The 20,000-nt window shown below is 42.0% G+C and overlaps 1 protein-coding gene across 1 annotated transcript in view; it reads left to right on the plus strand.

The window, feature by feature from the left end:
* The window catches only part of ABCB5 (ATP binding cassette subfamily B member 5), a gene marked incomplete at both ends in the record, with an annotated part of 55,664 nt that extends 37,498 nt beyond the window's left edge, over nt 1–18,166 (plus strand). The window contains one exon of the mRNA XM_082499152.1: nt 17,969–18,166. Within this exon, the coding sequence (XP_082355278.1) occupies nt 17,969–18,166 (198 nt within the window). The remainder of the gene's footprint in view (nt 1–17,968) is intronic.
* Between the last annotated feature and the right edge of the window lie 1,834 nt (nt 18,167–20,000).

The raw sequence follows: 20,000 nt of genomic DNA on the forward strand, positions 1-20,000 counted from the left end.
CCCAAGCAAGGGGCTGGTGTTCTCCAAACATGCCCACAATGTAGTAAGTCCCTGCTGGTTTCACTGGGGACCTCATCCCTAAAATGACTGCCACAAGGATAGTGATGAAGGAAACACTTCAGGCCAGGCTTGTTAAGGAACACCAAGGCCTTGTTCATGACAAGAAGCACTTAGCCCAGGCAGGTGCTTTATGCCAGCACTGATCTAAGCCTCCTATGGAATTATTAAGGTATGATGTCCCGAAAAAGAGAGTGAAGATGTCAGAGAATGCATTCATAGGGGATTTTGGAGAAAGAACTGAGTGGTTTTTAACCACTTGACTCATTGTAGTATCATACATAGCTGTTAAATTTGGATAAAACTTTGCAATTGTTAGTCTAGTTACAATGTTAATTACTAATGCAGACTGAAGCCCCAGAGATGGGATAAGTAGCTGGCAGAAGCATGTGAACTAGAGGGCACAGGACCCGACTGTCTTTATGGCCTCAAAGAGTTAATTGTCCTCTTGTTTTTATGAGCATTGGAGTGCACCAGTCCCAGTGGGTGTGGAAGTTTCCCATTCCCAGATGTGCTATTTCAGTTTGAAATACCTGTTGGCAGTTCAGGAATAATGCTGTTTGCAAAACAGTAAATTAATATAATGTTTATCATCACGCGTTTTTTCCCAAATGCCTACTTTCATCTGCAGCCTATAAAATTTCAATTTGTATTCATCTAAAACATGTAAACTGCGCATTGTCATGAAGTTATTTAATAACTCTGATTGTATGGCAAAAAGGAAAGTTTCCATTAAAATTGCAATTCACAACCCTTGTACTTTTAGAAACCATGTTCTTTATTTGAAAAGTGGGGAGAAAAAAACAACTGGAGTATTTTTAGGGTCAGCTGAAATACCAGTACATCAACGTGTACCTGGATCAGATTTATGAGTTTAATTAAAACTCGAAGAGTTTGCAAAATTCTGCTCAACAACTTGTGGCAGGCAACACCTAACCTGTCCTTTCTTGGCCACCACCGACGGATATTGTACCGCTGACTTTTCACATATGTGTTTGCAAGTGGGAATGCGTCGCAGGGCTCTTGTCATACTGAGCTGTAGGAAAATTCCTGTCACACCTGGGAGCAGGCCTATTTGAATGTTAATGGTCAGTGATTTCACCTAATGAGTAAGGGAAATGTTAAGAAAATATGCGGGACCATTAAGGTCTGCTCACCTGACATTGCTGGAGGGTTTGAAGTGAAACTGCTCTCCTGGACTGTGTCTGCTCTAGGACACCTTGTAACACCGGTTAAAAAAAAAAAAAAAAAGCCAGATCTTGACCTGCTAGTTCCTACCATGCAGACATCAGCAAGACAGCTGATAGCCTAGTGCCGAAGGAGTTTGGATTTCAAGGGTTAAATATCTTCTCTGGATGAGGCTTGTGCCTCCCCTTCCATGAAGAAGCATTTTGTTACAGCCATGCTCCAGCTCTGCCTGCGTTTAGGGCTCACCCACCGCCTGCTGCCAGGGGCACTCTGCCCAGGGAAATCCTTTTTCCCAAGGAGAAACAACCAGAAGCAGAAGAGTTCATACAGTTTATCTGGAGCCGTGGTTGTGTCTTGCTGAAGAAGGAAATAAAGTGACGGCTTTTTCAAGGTATTTCCAAGCTCTTCTGTTTGCAAATGAACTTGGATTATACTGGAGAAATGTGGCTTGGCAGACACTACAGCTATATTCAAACTGTACGTGAACTGGTCAAGACAGTGGATGAAAGTCAGTACGTGACTTGACCTCCACTATCCATACTGCTGCATGTAGGACAAACCTGACTTCCGTAAAACACTTCTCCATGTCTGAGACAGTAAAGTGTGTCTAAGATCTTCAGCATAGTTAAGTGAGAAAAAAAATAGCTAGGCAACAGGGCCACAAACAGCACATACGTATTTTCTTCTTGTAAAACATACCTGAGGGGCTTATTTTGCCAAGTCCTCACCCTTAGGTACTTGTAAAGGACTGATCGTTTTCTATACAAAGGTAGAAGAATCCAGTTGCCTTGCTGTTCTTTACCAGCCTCCAGCTGCCCTATATATAAACCTTACCACAGATTGCCCATCACCCTGGTATTTTCCAGGGTTATAGCTCTCCCTGACTGTTCTCTTCCAGTTGCCTGGGCCGCTTTTCCTCCTCAAGCACCTTCCCTAGCACACACAGCAGATGCTTCACCATGTGGTTGGATGCAAAAGGACAGACAGAGATGAGAGGGGAAGTGCCAAAAGCAATGGTGATGCAAAAGGATCGCTGTCTAAAATTAACAAAAAATTTCTCAGCAGAAGACTGGTCATTGCTCTCAGTAAGTGAATCATTTACACTGCATTGCTTCCATCTGCCTCTGTGCATTGTCATCTAGACCGCAGGCAGCTCTTATCTACCTGAGACCTGAGACCCTAGCAGTCATCTTCTCATTTTAGCATTTATTGCCTACCTGGCTCAGCAGCAGTTATGTCCAGAAACTATTTTCTGAAGCATGTCTTTCCGTCTGGAAGTAATAATTTGCTGTGCCCTTAGGGAAGCTCACACATCCGCTCGAGTTATCCCCAGCCTGTCCAACGACATCAGTATCACACGCTCCAAAGCAAACTCGCTAAGCCTTCCTGTAATTCTCCTGAAGATGCCAATCTTTATTTTACTGAATGCTTTCACAGAAAGATATTTTAAAGTTGTGTTAGCTCAACAAATAGATTTTGTGGACTTGTTTGAATTGACCATTATGTATTTCCTTGCTCTGCTGTTGCCACAAGAGTAACATCCCCATTTCTTTCTAATCGTTATGAACGTCATCTGTGACTACTGCCTTCTCCTGTGTAGTCCAAAGCAAAACCGTCTTGCAGCTAATCACCACTAGAATAGCTCCTTTTGGTATGGTCCTTGAGGTTTGAAAGAATGACCTGAATATGGCTATTTTTCTATGCAAATAATTGTTCAAGCTCACCCCTGGTTGCAAAAGGCTGTCCTCAGTATTTGATCCACCACGGGCAGCATTCGCGGAGAACACACATGGTATTCAACCAAGAGGGAAACGAGGAGGAAACAGGCACTGCCGTGGGACACTTACCACTCAACTGCAGACATTTAGGGCTGAAGCAACCAATCAGATTGCCTTTAAAGGCGCCTCTAGGATATGACTCATCTGTTTCCACATATCTGTCTCAGCATACAGTGACCTACACCCGGGGCGTGCTTATTTCTTACCATAAATCTAAATGGGGAGTCTCAGGTTTTTTGTACCGATTATACATTTACCGTAGGTGAAGGGACTTCCGTTCTGAATGTTTGATCTTTCTTAAAGAGATTGCTCAGCTTATCAGGCCTGAAGATAATTTTTGGAGGTCCTGACCAGAAAGGCAGTGGGGAGCTCACTCTTGCAGACAAGGAGTCCTTCGAGGAAGAGGAAGAGGAAGAGGAAGAGGAAGAGGAAGAGGAAGAGGAAGAGGAAGAGGAAGAGGAAGAGGAAGAGCCTCTGCAGTGCAGGAGGATAAAGTTTCTTCTACCTACAGTTAGCAGTGCAAGAAGGTTGCAGTGAAGGACAAAAGTTCAGGAAACAGGAATTCTTTTTTTTGAATGTGTAAGATGGAAAAGAAAATTACAGATTGCAGAAGCATCCAAAACAGCTTATAATAATGAGTGAATTAGCAGAATACGGATTTCTTTTTCCTTCTTGGATGGCATGAGGGGAATTTTAAACAAGGAGTTAACATTTTCAGGGATCAAAATAAACGGTGTCTCTGACAATCCCATATATTGCCTGTTTTTTACAAAACTACGCTAAAAATGGTAAGTGGAGTTCCCATTTTCACATCTGCCATTCATATGAACAAACACCTGGCAATGTAGTGTATGTGTTGCTTCAGAGGAAACTCAACCAAACAACTATCACTTTATACAATACTAACATTCTCAGTTATAAACCCAGTACACGTGTTTTATTTACTGTAAATGAAGTGTATATTAGCAACACTGAATATGAAAATGAAATTTTAATGGGCCACTTTTATGATGCTAGAGCAACGTGAAGAGACATCTGTAATGTGATTTACTTTTTCATATTCAGTAATGTAGTTTTAGTTGGACTAAATAGGTTTTCCAATAAAGACTCACATGACTATTTTCTTCAATTTCTTATTTCACACATACTTTGAGACCTGGAGCAACTTTTTCCATGAATTTATGCCAATCCTTTTGGGACTCTTCCAGTGTTATGTTTTAAAGTTTTCTTTCGCTCTCTTTTTTTTTTTTTTTTTGATATATCTTAGTACCTTGCTATAATTATTCTACTTTTATACATCTAGGTGCACAGTGTGATTATCTATATTGATTCTGATAAATTCATCTGCATCCACAATCATTAAATAATCTTTGCATCTAACACTTCTTAATTGTTTCTCACAAATAAACAGTTATGGACGTGCTTTTTCTGAGAGAGAAAATGTCTAACCTGCCCCACTTATGGAAGAGAGGAAATCATACACTTTGCAATATATGAGTATACTTAAATGGATATATAATATTATATTTATAAAATATATATTTGTATATATTTAAATACATCAGAGATTGCTTCATGATGAGAAGTTTGGAAAGAATCCAAGCAAAAATTCGAATTAATCATGGGAAAATTCCATTTGCTTTCAGCATTTTAGTTCAATCTTGCGGAGTCGAAAGTAGCTTTTTCTTCTGACAGTCATCAAGCTTTGATGATGCAATTTCTCTTTTCAGCTTAGTCAGACACAGGCCATCGCTCTTGACTCACATGCTGCACTTGCCCACATGAAGTTAGTTACTCACGCAGATTTATTCTATTTTTCAGCAGATAAACCTTTCTTAACTTTTATGTTTAGGCCTTTTAGCCATACCTCCTGGGAAAGCAATTAAAGTCCTTGCACTTGAAAAGCCCAGACAGCTCTCACTATGAAAGCAGCAGCAGGTCCGTCTGGACCCCAAAAGCTGCCTCCTGGCTTCCATGAGAGATGGTATATGAAAAGCTACGCCACCCAAACCAGCTTCCCTGAAAGCGCTTCTTACAGCAAATTTAAACCTCTCCTCATCTCGCTGCTTTGCCAGAGGCTTGCTTTCTTCCAGAAAGTAAAGCTTTCCTGTGAAGGCTTCATATTTTCATCCTCCCTCCCCACCCCCAGCCATCCCACAATTGCCCATCGTTCTCAGAAAAACACAGGGGCAGCGGTGCCCCACCACTGCTCTGAACCCCAGTAAGCGCTCAGAAAACGCTCCCCACAGACGGGGACTGGAAGTGCCACTTGCCGTGGGCCAACAGCCCCACATTGAGTGTCCTTAAAAACTATCTCAAGCCAACAGGAGCACAGCTTATACCCACCCTAGTCATCATTACATAGTTACTGCCAAGCATCAGTAAACAACTGCATCGCGTGGGTGACATTTAAAACGCATTTCGTTAAAGTCCAGCTTTTGCCACGACTTCTTCAGCTTGTTTCCAGCTTTACGGGAAGTATAATACATCTAAAAATGTATTTTATCCTCTTTTCTGTTAGGTACACTCAATCATAATGCCGCCAGGGCTGGCATATTCGCATGTGTTAGTAATAAACTTGTGTTAACACAAGTCATATTTAAGCTGAGTCTCGGATTTTTTAATAAAAAAAAAGCACAAGAAAAAGAAAACAGGCACTGATAAGTGCTTTTTAATGTTGCATATAACAGGTTGTGTTATTTGATTATGTGTGATTCGTGAATACCAGAATATTGTTAAAAACAATCTACCGCATAACATATATACATTTTTTGTATCAGTAGTTCTGTTTGTTTTCTCAAAAATCTGATGGAATTTCCTTCACATCCCCCCCCATTTCTTCTCTCATTGCCCCACGTATTAGTCAATGTCTCAGCTGCAAACACTGCCACAAAGAAACTACACCACCCTGCTAGCTCCATCCTTCACTAAGGCTAGAAAGGGTCTACTTGGTGAGACCGTATTACTCAAGATGATGTTTCCCTGGAATCAGAGGTACACAAAAAGTGGCTTGCTTCACTTACAGGGGTGGTATGTGGGTCGGTAGATAAAGATGGCCAGATCCAGTGCTGGAACTGGAAATGTCCAGGAACTTCAAGTACTGAGGCAGGTACCGCATGTAACCCCAGTTTGACGGCAAGTCAAAATCAGAAGGGGCTTTACTATAACTGTTACCATAGTTACTGTTTAGACAATTACCTCTAAAATGTGCCAGCTCCTTTCTGAGAAGGCAGGGAGAACCGTGTCCCCAGACGAGATCAGTCCAGGAAAAAAACAAAACAGGAAAAAACCCAAACCTTTAACACTTGAAGTATATGGTTAGATGAATACACAGAAACAGAAACATCTCCAAATCTTTCCCCAGGACTCTGCACTATTTTAACCTTCGGAAACACTTGGCAACCATTAAAGGTTGAATTGAATGTTAGTCAGTTGTGTGTGTTTTCTGGGAATATTTCACAAGGTTCAAGGGGTGAATGATGTTCTACAAGGACATTAGTCACACAACTTTCATGTGGCCTTCCCTCTTTCAGCTCATCACATTCACTTGTCCTATCTTGCTTCAGATTAAATAGCAAACCTGTCAAGAGAGAGGGAGGTGTTTCCCCATGTTGTTCATGAAATGACCAGCACTGTTCAGCTTCGATCCTGCCTGAATACTTTGGAGCACATGAAACACAATAATGAAATGTCTCAAACAAAGAAGTTCCACAGATGAAAAGGGTAAGCAAACTCCAGAAGCGGTGAGTAATGATGCTACAGGAAACTAACAAAAGACAGAGGATTTCTGTCGGGTATGGTTGCTCCCTGGGTGATTAGTAGTAGAGATTTCAAAAGGTCGTATTTTTCTAAGAAGCCTCATTATGCTCAGATCACAAGACTGGGGATTTTGTCCATCCAGCGACAGCTGAGATAGGCAATCTGTCCACCCAGTCCCAAGTTTCTGAGCATGAGGGTCTGTCACAGCCCCCAAGACTGCACCAAGAGAGCCCTGAGGAGGCAACACGGAGGTGAGTTATGACTGCAGGACCAGTTGCTTTGTTAGATATGCCAGGATCAGTGCCAGGATGTGTATCAGAAGGTTTCCAAAATCAGCTCAGGGTCTTACCTGACACAGCTAATTCTGCCATGGCAATTTTTTCCCTAGAAAATTGCAATTGCAAAGCCATTGCAAAGATGTTCTCCCCCAAATTGTTTTGGGGGAAGCCAGAATGAAAATGCATTCACTTAAAAATTATTTCAGCTAAACCAAATATTTTTAACATTCTGTTCAAGCAGAAACTGAAAGTTTTGTTTCTGTTTTTAAAATTCTTTATTAGAAACAATTTCTCCAGTTAAAAATATTTTCTTGTTGCTCTAGAAATGTTGACATGAAGAGCTTCAACCTTCTCAGTAACTTTTCATGGCTAACACCATTTTCCATATTTAGCTGTGAATAGTTTTAGCTAACCTCTGCTGCCCATTTTGCCAGATAAAGTATATATCCAAAGCCGATCACCCAGTCCTGTTTCTAACAAACTGGCGATGCAACTCTGGCATCTGTGACAAGGGGAACCTTTTGGGGAAGGGAGGCTGAGGAGATGAAAACCAGATTAATAAAAAAAAAAAAAAAAAAAAAAAAAGTTGTTCGTGTTCTGGTTATGCTCTGTAGTGCATCGCATAGCGCCATCTCACACCCTGAGCGAGACTGCTCTGTCCCCGGCTGTGCCTGTCTCAGCCAGGGAAAAGGGTTTGGCTTAATAACCTGGGCCAGGGAGGAAAGTGCTTGAAAAGCCCCCCTGGCACTGGGGAGGCCGGGCTGGGGCCACAGCATCTGAAGTTGGCCACAGCACCCTGCAGAGCCCCTCTCGTTGAACTGAGCTGCAGAGCACCCAGCACCCTGACGGTCACCCCACCTACACTCACCGGGTTGCTGAGGCAGGACCGGAAAGAAAGATTTATGGAAAATGGAAGGTGGAAGGAGACAGATGTGTGGAAGAGGAAAGGGAGGACAATGACAGGAAGCCACAGCTTCTGCTCCCCTGTGCTTTGTCCTGCACTACCCCGACCTCTGGCTGTGGTGGCTTGACAGCCGCTGCCCATCCTCGCTGTGCCTCTCCCAGCGCTCGCCACACAAGCACTCATTTCGGTGTGATGAGGGTGGCCATGCCGCTTGGCACCTGCCCAGCGCGGCCACCACCTGCACCACCCCAGCTGACCTCCTGAAGCACTCTCCTAGGTGGGACACCTCTTCCACCTCCCTTCTCCCGCAGGAGACAGTTGAGGTCCAGAGCTGCTGGTAGTGAGTGTCCTGTTTGGGCCTTCTGAGCAAGCCTTGCCCCTCTGACATTCTCACTCACGGGACAAATTGAGAAACAAGAGGTGTCACCTACGTTTGTATCCATATTTGGTTTGATTACCTGATTTTAATATTTTTTACTATTAAAAAACCCCAACACTCAACTTGCTAGTATTAAATAAAAAGCCACTCTTCTTCCTTAATTCATGTGCAGAAAACTCTCAGTGCTTTTGAATGCTTCAACAGACAGTCAAATTTTTTTAAGTCGCCATAAATCAAGATGGTTTTAGCCAAAATAGGTCTTGAGCAATGTTTTCATGAGAAATTCTCTGGATCCCCAATGCAGGAAATGTCTGAGATTCCTGAGGAAGAGCAGGGCAAGGTGATGATACTCAGTCTGTACCTCCAGCTTTTGTTACTGGGATGACAAAGGTTTCAAGGCGGCTTAAGTTTGAGGGATTTTGGCTTTTGACATAAGTTTAGTAGCTCATATGCTTCAAGAATCAAATTCTAATATTTACCAGAAATGTTTTTTAATTAGGACAGAGTAAAGGGGGATTGGAAATAACAGCCCTGACTTAAATTCTCATTATTTTTTCCCCTTTGCTTTTTAAGTATATACTTTATAAGTTGGATATGATGTGATATGATATGATATGATATGATATGATATGATATGATATGATATGATATGATATGATATGATATGTTCAGGGAGGAGAGGAAATGAAGAAAGAATGCAGGACAAACCAAAACCCTCTCACCAGTTGGACCTTTCTGTGTAATTTATGAGGCAAATTCCTCAGGTCAGAGTCTCATCTGCAGGGATTTTCCACTTCCCCACTCTGGAGGACCACAAAGGCTATTGCACATCGGCACACACTAACACCCACGGAGAACCGAACTGTCTGATAAGAGATTGCTTTTGTTTCCCTCAAGCTCCCACAAAGGTACTCAGTGCACAGACCAGTATTTGCATTACGCCATGAAGGGAAGGATTTAGGCCAAAAGAAGCTGGCAGCCGTGGCTTTTTAATGAGCCATGTGCTGACGGGCCTGGTTGTGAGCTGTTACAGATGTGCGCCGGACAGTCTAATGAGATGCAGGAAATTCAGGAAGCCAAAAAAACCTCCTTGGATTTTCTGGTTACGCTGGTAGGATCAAAACCGCTTGTGTTCTACCTGGCATTGCCGAGCAAGGGATAGGCTTGATGTCCTTACTGAAAACATTACCATTTGGGGTAAAGGCACTGATGCAAGTTGATTGCCATAAGGGGGAATAAAAGAGGGGCTGAGTCATTAGCCAAGAACGAGAGCACAAGCAGGGCAGGATCCTGCAGTGGCGCATTAATTATAGTAACATTTTCTGTGATTCCCCTGCAACGTAACCAGAGATAGGGGAGCACGAGCGGGGGTTGCAGCGTGAAAGGAGATGGCCAGGATGAACAATCTGGATGAAACAACCAGGATGAAAGCAAACCACTGGTGAGAGAATAAAAACCCCTGAAAAATTCTTCTCTCCACAGAGCAGAGTCTCCAGCTGATGCGTCCGGTGCGGAAGAGGTGCCTTTTCCCGGTGCTTTAGCAGAGGAGTGTTCTGGTATTTCTCTCAGAGCGTGAGTCAGACGCAGGGGTTGCCAAAAAGCCGTGCCAAGTCCTGCGCTCCAGTTACATGTGCCCACAACAACACGGCACGTGAGCAGATGTTATCTCAGCGCCAACTGAGACATCGGAGGGGCTGTGGGCTGCTATGTGCGGCTCTGCGGCTCCTCCGTTTCACCTCTGTTATCTCTGTGAAGTCTGATTATCAACTGTATTGCAGATGGTATTGCTAATTGCCAGGCCTGCAAATTCAAATGATAAATGGTAAAGGTCTGCTTTTACTGTTATGTGACAGATAAAACTTATTTTTAACTGCCTAACTGATGTAGCACTAGCCAGCAGATGCCTCCGTTTCTTGCTCTTTGCCATGTGGACAGGCTTATATCTAAAAAAGCATAGACGAGAGCCTATGAAACAAAATAAGACACACAGACAGACCTTTCCCCGCTCAGCGAGGTGGGATGGCATTTGCCATAACTGTAAAAACGCATAAGATATGCAACAGTGACATCTATTGGCACACAACCTTTGCACAGATCCCCCCTTGTTTATTCGCCTGCAATACTCTTAGCTGCGTTGGCGATGCCACAAGTGCGCATGGCACGCTGTTGCGATAGCGCACTGGTGCTCTCGGGCACAGGCCCTGCAAGCTGACAGGGCTGCTAGGTAAAGAGCTTCTTGGACAACTTGCCCTTAAGATGCAAATAAATTTAGCTTTAACTATGAAGGGTCTTTTTTCTTTGCACAGGAAAAACTGCAGATAGTCCACGCTTCTGCAGTCCCCACTGACTGTGGACTCCCTTCTTCTCTTTTTCTTTTCAAAGACATTTCCACTTGTGTAAACCTTCATTTATAGCAAAAACATTGTCTTGTGACATGTTAGCTTGGGGGGGAGAGGGGAAAGAGACTTCACTGCAAGAATTTCTACTCTTTTGGGAACCCAGTGGTTCTCCAAGGCAAAAAAAAACCAGGTAGAAGCGAGACTGCTAGTAACACTATTTCTTCTTTTTGGCTGTAAAGTCCTTGAGGCTGTTTTAAGTCCAGCCTCAGGGAACTACAGGCATCTTCAAGCTCCAGATTTCCCAGGCCATGAGGCAATCGCAGAGTTATGGCTTTTGGAAGTCCTGGGTTAGCTTCTTTAGATCACTTGACTTGCCCGACCCATCTCTTTCAATGTGACAAAATTTACGCTTCAGGAGTAACTTTCCCAAGGAAGATAACTAATTCTCCTCAGAGCCCCGGCGAGTTTTGGAGTCAGATCCTCTGCCGCACCTATTTTTCAATAAGCCTGGGCTTTGGGAGGGCAAGTGAGATGCTGTCGAGGAAATAGTTAACATGTGAGCATTAGAGACTTTATCACCTTCGCCTTGCCTGGCTGTGAACAATAAGCAGGTGGGTTTACTCCTTTTCTAATTGGCCATTACATTGCACTCTCACCTTTTCCGATTTGGGGTGGCACGGTTTCACTGTTTTGAGGTTTGCTTCTAAATAAAGCTGCCTGCTTATTGCTTGGCCAAAATAATGGTTCTAGCTGAGTATGTAGTTCAATAACTATTATTAAGTCATGGAATCACAGAGTTTCAGAGTTGGAAGGGACCTCTAGAGATCATCTAGCCCAACTCCCCTGCTAAAGCAGGATTGCCCAGAGCACGTTACTCAGGACTGCATCCAGGCGGGTCTTGAAAATCTCCAGAGAAGGGAACCTCCCTGGGCAGCCTGTTCCAGTGCTCTGTCACCCTCATGGTAAAGAAGTTTTTCCGTGTATTTGAACGGAACTTCCTATGTTCTAACTTGTGGCCGTTACCCCTCGTCCTGTCACTGGGAACCATTGAAAAGAGCCTGGCTCCATCCTCCTTCAACCCACCCTTCAGATACTTGTACGCCATAATAAGGTCTCCCCTCAGCCTTCTCTTCTCCAGGCTAAAGAGTCCCAGCTCTCTCAGCCTTTCCTCAGAAGGGAGATGCTCCAAGCCCTTAATCATCTTAGTTGCCCTTCGCTGGACTCGCTCCAGCAGTTCCCTGTCCCTCTTGAACTGGGGAGCCCAAAACTGGACACAGTATTCCAGTTGTGGTCTCACCAGTGCAGAATAGAGGGGAAGAATTACCTCCTTCGACCTACTGGCCACACTCTTCCCTATGCAGTCCAGGATTCCATTGGCCTTTTTGGCAAAGAGGGCACATTGCTGGCTTATGGATAATTTACTATCTTCTGGGACCCCCATATCCTTCTCCTCAGAACTGCTTCCCAGCAGGTCCGCCCCTAACCTATACTGGTGCTTTGCATTCTTCCTCCCCAGGTGCAGGACCTTGCACTTGGTTTTGTTGAACCTCATTAGGTTCTTCTCTGCCCAGCTCTCCAGCCTGTCCAGGTCATGCTGGATGGCAGCACGGCCCTCTGGGGTGTCAGCCACCCCACCCAGTTTGGTATCATCAGTTAAATTGCTGAGGATACACTCTGTCCCCTCATCCAGGTCATTAATGAATATATTGAACAAAATTGGACCAAGTATTGACCGCTGGGGGACACCACTGGTTACAGGCCTCCAACTAGACTCTGTGCCGCTGATCACAACCCTCTGAGTTCTGTCACAAGTCCCATTGATCCTTTCCTATTTCCATAATCGTACCCGAAACTGTGCAGATCAATGCAAGAGGATAAACTGTGTTCCTGGAATACAGTGTGCTCAGGGATTTTAGGAACATTGTTATGTCAAGTTGACTCTCTAATTTTGTTAGTTTTGTTAGCTTTTTAAAGCTTTCTTTCAGTGAAACTATTTTTGATTATTTCAGTTGCAAGCAATTTACCTAGCATCATGTGGTTCTGAAGAGATGTAGGGAAAAGCTTAAAGAATGAGGTATTTTAACCAAGAGACACTGGTCTGCTTTCCTTACCCCATCAGAGAAGCCTGAGAAAAAACAGAAGACATCCTATAAAATTGATTTTAAAGGGGATTTTAATTTCTATTTTACCCATTTCCTGTAATAAAGTGGTGTCTAGTCAAGCTTTATTGTATGAGTGAGTTTTGAACCTTCTCACATCTAAATCAGCAATCTGTAAAGAAACATAAGCTGAGGAAGATCACACATCATGAACATTACGAAATCTTGTGTAAAAAAAAAGCAGAGAAGGAAGGGACCACGAGGAGACTGGATTTCCTATGTGGTCGCAGTCGTTGCTGTTGCCCAGGGAGAAGTGGGAGCTGATGCACTCACTGCTGATGACTAAGAAAACAGAGCGCAACCAGAGATAAATACTGCCTCTAGAAGAAGAGTTTTCCTACTGCAAGAAAATTAGCTTTCCTAATGCAAGAAAATCCCCAGTGGGCAGCCAGGTCAGTAAACCTGTGGCATCAGAGCTATCCTGGGTGAAGAGTTTTATGCACGCAGTACATGATAATGACCCTGGGGTTACAAGATTGTCCCTTTTTCATGAGTAATCATCCTGCTAGTTGTCATTCTCACTAAGGACTCCTTGGAGCCAGAGCTGAAGACAAGGGAAAGCAAATTCACAGGTGTTTTCACAAAGCTTCATTCCCTTCTTCCTTTTTTTTTTCTTTTTAAAATTCAAATATTGCTTTTATCTGAGTGTTTTCTACAGCTTTCATATATTGGTTGTATTTGTGAATCCACACAAGTGGGTTTAAAAGGTAACTCCAAGATGGAGACACTTAATCCTGATTATAAACTGAGTCACCGTTTTAGGAGCTAAAATGACACATGCAGCTTAGATGGTCAACCATCAAGAATCAGAAGGAAGAAGCCAAAGTCAGGAGGGTACATTGCAAATGACCTATACTTCTGTATAAAATGCCAGTCTAATTGCAATACTTTCTTCATCGGTTCTGCAGATAAGCTTGGCTTTTTAAAGTCTCTGCAACCATCCGGCTGCAGAGACAAGTTGCTGGGGTTCAGAAAAACACCGAATGTCTCCTCCCTGGCTTCTTTCTCACATGTGTGTCCGTCCTTGATAATGCTGCACAGCTCTGCTTGGAGATCCATCAACCAAAGCATCCAGTCACTGGCATATGGGGTGGGGGGGGCAGTGAGTAAAAGAATTGTTAAAGCAATATTAACATGGAGACAAAGCTGAGGGAAAAAAATAACAAACACAAAAAAAAAAAAAAACCACAATAAAAGGGTTGTCCAACAGCTTTTCTGCTTTGCTCCAAACTCAGCTTGGTGTCTTTTACTGGAGTATCAAAACTAGCTTGACCTTCAACTTGGGAAGAAGTCCTTACCTGTGATTTTGTCCCTAAAACAAAGTCCCGACAGATACTGACACTTGTGATGAATTAGGAGAGCTGGCATGGACACCCACGGCTTAAAGAGGGACAACGTTATTGCAAGGAGACACAGACATGCACAGTTGGTGGTTTTTTTAATTCCTTTGGTTTTTTCCCAGTATGTTCTGCAAAGAATGTACTTTGATAAGACTGAAACCCAAGGTCCCCCTCTAGCAATGCTCACCCATGTGTTTTGCTGAGATCAAAGCAAATTGCAGAAGAAATACCCTAAATAAAAAGCCTCATAAAATGCATCATGTCTTTCCTCAATCCAAGTACAACAACTTTCATAATTCTGGAAAGAAAACACTTGTCACTTAAAAATAAATTATCGTATTGTTTCAGAAAAACATCTTCCTGGTCCAAGCTCCGTGCTGTCCTCAGGCACATTTTCTGCCTCGTCTGAAACTTTCCGTTAAAGTAGGAAGCTGATTTTTATGGCTGTAAGCTTTATATTCACTTTTGGCAGCAGGGGAATGTTTATTTCCGTCAGAATTCTCTTGTAAATTCACTAAGTCATAGAAAAAAAAGTGTGAATCCAGAAAAGCTTCTGTACAAAATTGAGAAGCTATCCCACTGAACTTATGATTTGGCAAACTATTGATTATATGCCCGGGGCCAAACATCTTACCAAGAAACACAGATCAGATGTTAATAAGAAAATCCTTTCAACATATTGACTGGAGAGTTGCCAGAATTTTCAAATGCTGTAGGAGTCAAGAATATTAATCTTGGGGAAAGGAAAAGCCCAGGTGGAATCTGTTCAGAAAAGAAATACCATTTGTTGGTATTTTAAAGGAAAAATACAAAAAGACAATAATGTTCATAAGCCTAAAGCATGTCTGTAAGCATGCGATTACACAGCACAGAAAAATTGATCACAGCTCTTTTTTTTTTAAACAAGTTATACTCTTAAAGCAAGGATTTAAATGAATTAATGAAGAAAATACCATATACTGACCCAAATTTCTCTACTCTTTTTGCAGAAACATATATATATCCAGACAGAAAAATATATGAATTTTATAACACATACACACTGTATAAGTATATATAACGTGCAATGATGCATTTAATATGTTTAATATATCACATGTGATATAAGTATATATTATATAAATATGTAGTAGTATTTATTTTATTACAAACGTATAAAACTGTGTAAGTAGGTCCATCACTTTTTAAACTCATTTAGAGAATTTTGCTGCACATGGCAGACTTTGCTCTGTGTAAGGAGTCATTAATCCCCATAAAGTTGACAGACATTAGTCTTGAGTTGAGTATAGTTAGTATATTTTGTGTAAAAAAGAGGGGGGGGGGGGTCTCTCAGTTTTCTTGTTTCTCATTTATCTTTTTAACTGTCAGCTTCTCCCTGGGTGGAGGGTAAAGATTCAGTTGCAGAAGGAATTCATGAGAAACTTCCTTGTTTCAGACGACTGCTATTTTTTAGTGGTTTGAATGGATGGAAGGTTGCAGAGCTGTTGCCACTATTATTTGCTGCTTGGACATCTATACCCTTCCTCTGTGAATACAGAGAGCAGCACTTTGCACAAAGCCAGCTCGCATCCCTGCTAGTTGAAATAAGAGGAGACAGCAACCATCTTAGGTGGAAGAACCTAAAATAAGTAATACCAAAGATACTAGCCTTAGAGAGTGTTTATAAGACCTATATGTTATATCAAATCCACTGAGTGGAGCTACAGAGGAAAGTAAAGTGAAAGGTATCTGTCAAAAAGAAGCATTTTTCAGAGGAGCGTATTTCTAACCATAGCTCAAACTTTGCAATTCAAGTTCAGTGCTCTGCACCTCGTGTGTGTAGTGTCACTGTCCTGGTTTGAGGTAAAACAGAACCAGTTTTGGTTCTGTCGGTCCCATCTGGGGTCCCCCAGGTCCCCAGTAACCAATTTGGCCTAAACCATGACAGTCACTTATGATGACGTATTTACATACGCGTAATTTATAAATTAACAATCCCAAAAGTGCTCCGACACCATGTAAAGGCAGCAATGAAATAATAACTTCTGGTCTACGCTTCTGCTTTATGTGCAATAACAGCAACATGAATCACCAGGCTTAAACACAAACTTCATACACTGTAATACGCTATCTGAATTTAAAGGAGTTACGGATTTAAGTCTGCAATGTCTTGTAAACACAATATTCTGGTGGAGGTCACCCTGTATAACACCAGTTAAAATGTATTTTTTTCTGGATTTCCAGGTCTTATTAATCCCTGGGGTAACAGGAAAAATTTGCACCAGGAACTGTAAACAAGTCCTCAGTTATGTATTGAAAGGTTCTCTTTATTTAACCCAGTGATTTAAAATTCAATTTTTGCTGATGTCGGAAGAGTTCATTAAATTAAATATCTGATTATCAACGTGAATACAAATTATACTTTTCCCTGATTCCTCTTACACATACCATCGATTCAATAAAATAAATTGAATATCGCCTAAACTGTTCACAGAAGTATACAAGATGATAGAGTCGTTTCTAATCAGTTTCTTCACATCCAAAAATATTAATAATATCCTTTTTCTGCCAAGTAAACTATGTGACATGCCTCCGATGCATCCAGAACTTCTCAGACTGGCTGCCTTTGGGCAGAAATGCAGATGCCATTTCCTTTCCGGAACAGAGATTATCCGAGCTGAGCCCACGAGCTCCCTCACCGAGCTCCCTCACTGTGGTCATTTCCATTTCCATGCCGTCTGCAGCCTTTGTGATTCTGCCTTTCCCCACACATGACATCATTGGCTTCCTGGAAAGCTGAAACAAGGTATTGACTTAGTAGTTTAGGTCATGCCTACATTATGCAGTCGTGGTGGAGGCAAATATACACGATGGCCTTGCTGCTTCTTTCATTTTCTATCCATGTGTCTTGAGAATTACCTGATATTAGTCTTTTTTTTTTTTTTGCAGCAACCCAATCTGCTTTATTTGAGGTTATTCTCACTCCATCCTTATGCTTCTTGACATCTAAAATACAACTAAATTTTGTGACAAATTTATTTTTCCTTTTTTGTAGGTTCTTTGCTCACTCATAGAATCTTTTTTGAGATGAGTATTTGCCCTAAGGCTGTTCCCGGTAGCTTTTGCTCCTTCGAAATAGAAGACTCTTTCAGGTGTCCTCCATATTCAGTCCCTGAGTTCTACAGCCCAATTGACTGCACTGGATATTCAATCCAGCAAAATAATATTCATACTAAACATTTTCAGTTAACCTGGTGAGTAGTAATCTCAGTGGAAGGATGGACTGTGATGGCTGGTAAAAGGTTTTTTTTGTCTTTCAATTTTAGAAACGTACCCCGTCTGTTGCTAACTGCATGTTGATAATCATCCTAAAATTGGTTCAGTTGAGTTTTTCCAAGACTAAAATCTTTGCTCTGGTGTTACGGCTTTGCGGTATTTAGACAGTGAAATTCATGGGTTAGTTGTGCTCATACATTTTTAAAAGCCTCTTCAACCACTTTTTGAATACTGCCTTGGCGATTTCATTCCATCCCCCTTTTCCTCCATCATAACTGAAAGCAAATAAGTGCACCAGGTTTTCTTACTCTGTATTGCTTGCTCATTTTTTATACTGTCATCTTTTCCTTCTCCCATACCTCTGACTGTTCTTGTCAGAAGTCTGGGAAGCTCTTTGTGAAAGCTGTGGTTGCTACTGGTGTTCATACAGGTGTATCAGCCGGGGCATCACCTGGCCTCCTAGCGTGGTTTGGATAAACGTACTCTTTGAAACAATGCTGTATGGTTGTGTTGCGGTTTTAGTTGCTTCTACAGGCAAAACACAGAGGTAAGAAACAGAAGATCTGAAGGTGCGAGAGGTCTCAAGAGGTTGGTTTCAGAGGATTCTTCAATCCCCAAACTTACAATGTCAGAGGACAGCTTCAGCGGTGCTCCTGGGACCCTCGACAACTGTCAGCACTTTGGTTTGTCAGCCACCCGCAGTGTCAGTGGCTTGGCTGGAGGACTTTAAGCTGGGAGTTCCTGAAGTGGTTAACACACCAGGCTGTATCTTCCACAGAAGCTGGCAGGCAGATGGTCTTGCTCTGTGTTTTTCTTATCGGTCCCCGAGGCCTTAATTTCATAATGTTTTGCACCAGTGCTTTCAACATTTCAATCCGTTTTCAATTTTCAAAATTTCAATCTTTTGCTATGATTTTTGCCTCTAAAATAAAGGGCGGAAGTATTGTTTCTGCCTTCACATGCTATCTGAGTAAGTCCATTTTTCCAGGTTAATATTTGCTTTGATAAACTGCAAACAGGACTCCTGTAGCTATCACAACATAGTAAAGAAATAATAACCCAAGTTAAAAATAGGCTCATGCAAAATAGTCTCCCATGGCAAAGGGCAGGAAATTGGTTGCAGTTGAACTAATATTTCTCTTGAAATCGTCTGTAGCTGCTATTTGCTTTAGCTTCTGCACCCCCCCAGGCAATTCCGGACGCCTTTGGAAAACCCTCTGAAGCTGCGCTGTCCTGCCTATATATGGAGAGGCGGTGTGATTTCTCATGCTTGTAGCTCTTTGGTACAGAAGAAACGTTTGGCTTTTACAGGAGTGCTGCAGAAAGCCTATGTTGTATCAGATTACTCATTTACAGTTATTTCCCCTTTCCGAGTAAAGAATAAAGGAAGTGCATCCCAAAAACAGGGAACTTGCATCCAGACTTGTAAATTCTTCTGTCTTGGATGTTTTAAATAGATAAACTAAGGCAAAGTCACACAAAAGGACACGTACGGTCCAGCACAGTGTAAGTTACTATATTGGGCATAAGGCTTGTAACAATTTTTGGAAATAGATATAACATTCTTGTCGCATTCCAGATGGACAGTTATTTTGTTCCCAGATATTGAAATGATGCTATTGCTCTTGCACAGGGAGGTACTAAGACATTTGCAGTCTCTCTTCTGTGTAGCCTATATACAAATCATGTCCTTTCCAGCCTCTTCCAGGTGAAATATTCCCAATCTTTTTTTCATCTGTTTCTGTGACAGATTCCCTCATCCCCTGGTTTTCAACAATTGTTCCTTTCACTCCACGTGTTGCTGGGAGTAGGAACACTACAAACACTGAGGATGTCAGAACTGGTATAATACAAGAGCTTGTAGGATATTACATGTGAAGTTGTATTTTTTAATGATTTCTTATAGCTGCCACACTAACAGAAAATGTGCTCTTTACCAATTAAAAGAATTTCCAGTAAATAATAATCTCAACATTATTATATTTTTGCAGGATAAATAGCCTATAGACACAATGACAGGGGAAAAAAAAAACAACACTAACACAAAAATATTCAAGGCTCATATGGATACCTGTGGTAAGTAGGTTTATTATTATCTTGTCCTGATTGACTTTTTTTCTTCAATAGCTCAGCTCTCTGAAAAGCACTCCCTAACACTTTCGGACTAAATCTTCAGAGTTGATACTGAGATCAGCTAAAGGTATTAGTATTTTCTTTTCTGCTGCAGCCAGATTTATTCCACTGCAATTACTCCCTCTCCAGTTTAAATGAGGACAGGGAAGGGCCCCACCAGCACCGCCGGCACTCCACCTTTAGCTGTCCTTACCTCAGTCAGCTAACAAACAGAATTGAAGTATGACGGGAAAGAAAAGCAATCTTAGCCACATCAAAATGTATATTTTCCTGTTCAGCATAAATATGGTGCTAGTAGAACTGAAATGGCTTGAAATGTGTGAGAGGTGACAGTCAAATTCACTTTCTAGACCCACTAAAGCCAAAAATATGACTTGTGAGGTATTTATTTAACTGGGGAACATAGGCAATATTATGTGACTTTATGAAAA

Source organism: Vanellus vanellus, assembly GCF_965231255.1.
Source record: "Vanellus vanellus genome assembly, chromosome: 2".
NCBI lineage: Eukaryota > Metazoa > Chordata > Aves > Charadriiformes > Charadriidae > Vanellus > Vanellus vanellus.